The sequence below is a fragment of the Leucoraja erinacea genome, chromosome 2 (genome assembly GCF_028641065.1).
Source record: "Leucoraja erinacea ecotype New England chromosome 2, Leri_hhj_1, whole genome shotgun sequence".
In the NCBI taxonomy this organism is placed as follows: domain Eukaryota; kingdom Metazoa; phylum Chordata; class Chondrichthyes; order Rajiformes; family Rajidae; genus Leucoraja; species Leucoraja erinaceus.
The window spans coordinates 104,834,413-104,839,264 of NC_073378.1; the positions used below are offsets into that span (position 1 = coordinate 104,834,413).

Below are 4,852 nucleotides of genomic sequence, written 5' to 3' on the forward strand. Positions count from 1 at the left end.
TGACAAAATGAAGACATTAAAGCACATTATTTATGATCATTCTAGGATACTGAACCAGTTGCAACTTATTTTTTGATGTATTGGTTTTTCGCTATTAGAAGGTTGCGATGGAAACATTATCTGTGTTTTGACGGACAAATCTAATTAGAAATCGCCATACTCGTACGAAATATTTATCAAATCTACTTACACCTGGGATAATGTATCTCCAGATTGTTTGATTGCATGTCTGACCAAATCATAAAACAGTTTAAAGAACTCCACGCTCACTTTAACCTAATCTTAAATTTAAACACGAAAATCAGCATGTTTTTTTTTTAACATTGGAGATCATTTTATTGTTCTTCATTCTAATTGTACGCATGTGTTTAATTTGTTTATATGTAGATTTCTGAAGACATTCTTCATTTAATTCTGTGGTGCTTTTATCCATTTTAATACATTTATTGGACAGAGTAGTGGTAGGACCAGTGAGTTAAATGGATACCCAAATTGATAACGATTTGGTATTTTTTTAGGCGAAATAAAGCAAGCAAATAACGAAATGTCTATTTTTTTAAGCTGAAGTCATAGCCACGAGGTGGAATTCGTTCTACTTTAAAAGTAAGAACGGACAATATCTAAAGGCACGGTAGAATTAAACTCACTCATTTGAATGCGGGTTCCCGTGATACGCCTCTTCCTTCAAGTTATAGAGAGTATTTTTTTTAATCAATTATGATTATGCCTTGAGATTTAGTCACTTAAAAACAAACGTAGTGGATGCATAAAAATATGTAACGTTACCTTTAGTTTTCAGTAAACAACTTGGCGAGGCCTTTGGGTCGCCATAGCAATGATTACTCATCACGTTTTAACGTTTAAGCATTTGTTAATTACACAATCCAGTTTGACCACACAATTTGTATGTAATAAGCTTCCAACAACAATTTGTCTGAAGGGTCAATAATTTTATTTAAACAGAATATACAGTTTAATCCAACTATCTACACGTATGTACAGAGAAAGATGCCACTGAAAAGTCCAGTAAGGATGGGGGTTCATAAGCCTACGAGTGAAAGTCACCTTTGACAGTGTCCTTCTTGGCCCTGAAATCCATTAGGAAAATAGCCAATTTTTCCTCTTTGTAATGTAGCGAACCAAAATTCACCGAACAAATGGACAGTGTCAGAAATGTCACTCAAGCGGAGAGTTTGCTTTCTCTGGATCCCGAGTGAACAAAAATGTGCATTTCTTTGCATACTTCCACTGTTGGCCGGTAATAATCAATCCGCTTTGGAATGCGTTTCAGATTAATAAATAGTCCCAGATCCTAAAACTAATGGATGATGTAGTGAGCTTGTAGACTGCAGGTGAGAATTAATGGAATTGGGATTTGAGTACCAGGAGCCGGCGCTTTCCAGGTAGCCTGCGGGAGATGGGTTGTGGCTGGGGGTTTGATGAGTGTGGACAACTCTGGAGGGGCCGTGACTCTCCCAAACAGCAGGGGACTGAGGAGAATTGCAGGCCATGGGGTCACTTGCACTGGGGCTGTGCTCTGGAGGGATATCTCCGTTTTTTATGATCTTCTTGATTTTTGATCTTCGGTTCTGGAACCATATTTTAACCTGTCAAAAGCAAATCGTATAACTAATTAATTAATTGATCACAAAATACGGGTAAATTAAGCAGAATGACGGGGCTATACTGCCGCTGTTACATTGTTCCGGGAGGTCTGTATGAACAATCCAAGTGTAATCGCAAAATTGGCATCTACGCCTTTAGTTGTCATTTCACATTGTAACCAAATATGAAATATAATATCTCTCAAGGTGTTTTATAGCAAGGCACCAAAAACACGTTAATTACACAGGCGTGTAACCACCACAATCTATCTCTCTCTCTACTCCCAGATACTTCAATGCCCGAATGCTTATTTTGACATAAACTAAACCATCTTAATCTACAAACGGCATAACCGAGGTCTAATCACACCAGTGCGCACTCGAGCTGAATTCGTGGCAGTTTTTTAAATTACAGCAGCAGTTTAAAAAAGCAAAATACCGAGACGGACCAATGGTAGGTATAAAGTTATATTAAAAAAAATACCCAGGTACATTTTCCCACTGCCTCTCCATGTTTGTATAAATGAAGCCCTTCGTCACCTAATCACAAGGAAAGATGCCTTGCTCGGACACCGAATAGATTTTAACTTTATGTTCAGCAGTACTTTTATAAATACGGCATCGCGTTCAAAATGTGCAATATGGTTTCCAAACTACGTCTGAAGAAATGAAGAATCTGATAACCGAAATTACAATTGTGTTTAATTTGAAAGATTCTTTTAAAAAAAGGTTCGATCGAGCTGGAAGTACAGTATGCCTTGATTATCATACCCTCGCCACACGAACGGAGGCGGGGAGAGATGGCTGGTCCTCCAGGCTGGTGCCCGAGTGAGAAGGGAGGCGAGCCGCGTGGACAGTAGACATGGAAATATAAATATTTAAATCTTGTTTGTATGTCTGCGGCATAAGGAAGGACGGCCAGATCAATTGCTGAACGCGAGTCTGCCTTGCGAATATTTATATTTGGCATTGCGTGGACATGGTCAGCTCCTTGTTTAATCTGACATTTCTATATTCTGGTTGACACAACACACAAACTCGCACAAATGCCACCGATTCTACTGGCTAATGTGGTTCTAACTCGCCGCGGTTTTCCCAGCGGCTTTCTATTCCCGCTGGGTGTAACGCAGGAGTCCGAACTGCCGCTGCTGGGCTAGCTGTCCTTACCTGGGTCTGAGTGAGCCCCATTGATGCCGCCAGCTCGGCTCTCTCGGGCAGCGCCAGATACTGGGTTTTTTGGAAGCGCCTCTGCAAAGCAGCGAGCTGGAAACTGGAGTAGATGGTGCGGGGTTTGCGGACCTTTTTCGGTTTTCCATTTACCATCCTGACCTCGGGCTCGACAATTTCTTTCTCTGAAATCCAAAATAACCCCCCCCCCCATTCAAGCTTTAGTTTTCAAAATTTGAACGAAACGCACTCACCAGCCCGACGGCAGAACAAGTTCAGGAGCGGGAGTGGGAGATAAAATGGAGATAGTGCATCGGGAAATAAAATACGTGCTTTGCTCCGCGACAGAACGAATGCGCTTCAACATATCTGTTAGTCGGTTCGGCTAAAATTGCACGAAGGAAACACCCTGAAATCACAAGTTACACCCAAGACACGCATACAGGAATTCTGTTTTTTTCTGCCCATGCTCTTGGTTAAAAAAAAGAGCTGATGTTTCCCTGCAAGAATCTACCGCCAGGAAAAAAAAACATTCTACCCCATTTAATGGTAGCATCGACACTTTCATTTAATGGAAGCATCGACACTATAACCTCACTGAAGTCGAACAATTGTGGAATTAAGGACGTGTGAATATTTTTGTTCGTGCCGTAAATTGCCTACATTTCTCTATCTTCCCAACCGACAGGAATTTCGACAGGTCGGCTTCAACTCCAGTGTGAAAATCACACAGGGAATCGGATTTACGAAGCTGGCGCTGGGTCGGGTCTCTGGATCCGCCGACTTTGTCGGGGTCCTCCAGAAAAGGTGGTGGAGGCAGATATAACTGACTGTGGGTCCAGCGTGGGGGAGAAATTCTGTGGCCGCCCGGCCAACAAGAATCGCCGGAGGGATTGGTGGGGTGAACTGTGAAAAATGGCTCCTTACCTGCCTGGTTGCATGCCGGCGGAGCCCGGCTGTACGCGCTGTACTGGTGGTAATGGCCGGGGTAGCTGTAGTCGTGGTAGGCTTTGGCGGGATAGCCGGCGGCCGCGCCGCTTCCCCCGTGGTACTGGTACTGGTACGGGTTGAGAACTTTGCCGTAAGACGAAGGCGAGCAGTAGCCGTGGTGAGAAGCGCCAGAGCTGTAGTAACCCGTGTCGGTGGCCGTGGACTCGGGGAGAGTCGGCGATTCCTGCGACGGGTGGTGCATGCTGTGCTGCAGAGTGCCCTGCTGATCTGTCCGGACGCTGGCAACCTTGCGATCGAATATTGCTGTCATAGCGCTGGGAGCGGAGGGTGGGCTTGTCGCCACTGTGTTTCTGTGCGTGTGTATGTGTGCGTGCGTGGGGAGGGAGGGGAGGGGTGGGGATAGGCGTAATCTATGTAGACATGGCTGCGTGTGCTACAGGGAATCAGGCAGACTGTGGCTGAGACACAGCAAAGTCTTGGTTAAATCCTTAATTGCGCTATTACGCACTAGATGGAACTGTTCCATTGGATAGTGCAGCCAGCCATTCCTAACTCGTCCAACTCGTTTAACACCATGCTCAAAGTTTCTTAAACACAAAACAACATATGAGTCAAAATACAAAGCTACTGACCCATTGTGCAGCGATTGTTTGTAAATAACATCACAGTTCGATATCTAAAAACAAAGGCACCTTTCACTACGGGCCGTTGGCATTTCCTTTCCTGGAAATCAGACCATAAGTCCCTGCCACGGTGCTTGTCAGCTAACATTTTAAAATATAAATCGACAACTGCAGAATCTGAAGCTGATGTTTTTTTTTCTGGCGGCTGGTCTTCGATTTAAAGCCACGACATATTTTTGAATTGAGTGCCATAATACCAGTTTTTAATCTTAATTGTTAAGATATCCATATATATAGTTATAATTCACAACTGGTTTCTTTACAGGATAGCAATACAATGTACATGGTAATAAAAGTCCAGTTACAATTCCAGACCACCTATTAATCATTTAAACTGGCAATTTAATCGAACGCGAACACGCACACACAATAAACACGCATGTTCTCCGGTTGCCCGCGTTGACACCAGTTTCATGTTCTCGATTTCAAAAGACCGAATTACATAAT

General features: G+C 43.3%; 1 protein-coding gene across 1 annotated transcript; it reads right to left on the reverse strand.

Annotated features, from left to right (window-relative positions):
• Positions 1-929: 929 nt before the first annotated feature.
• dlx5a (distal-less homeobox 5a) lies at positions 930-4,112 on the reverse strand. Its single transcript, XM_055662529.1, has 3 exons — positions 3,699-4,112; positions 2,772-2,956; positions 930-1,607 (listed from the first exon to the last, which is right to left on the reverse strand). Exons 1-3 carry the CDS (start codon positions 4,030-4,032, stop codon positions 1,293-1,295), a joined length of 834 nt encoding a protein of 277 aa, XP_055518504.1. The 5' UTR covers positions 4,033-4,112; the 3' UTR covers positions 930-1,292.
• Positions 4,113-4,852: the final 740 nt, after the last annotated feature.

Bases quoted from the DNA above. Each gene is read 5' to 3' on its own strand.
- dlx5a (XM_055662529.1), bottom strand. From the start codon at position 4,032: ATGACAGCAATATTCGATCGCAAGGTTGCCAGCGTCCGGACAGATCAG. The intron at 2,957-3,698 runs GTAAGGAGCCAT...TTTGGATTTCAG, and splicing joins GCCGGCATGCAACCAGGCAG to AGAAAGAAATTGTCGAGCCC. The intron at 1,608-2,771 runs GTAAGGACAGCT...TGCTTTTGACAG, and splicing joins TGGGGCTCACTCAGACCCAG to GTTAAAATATGGTTCCAGAA.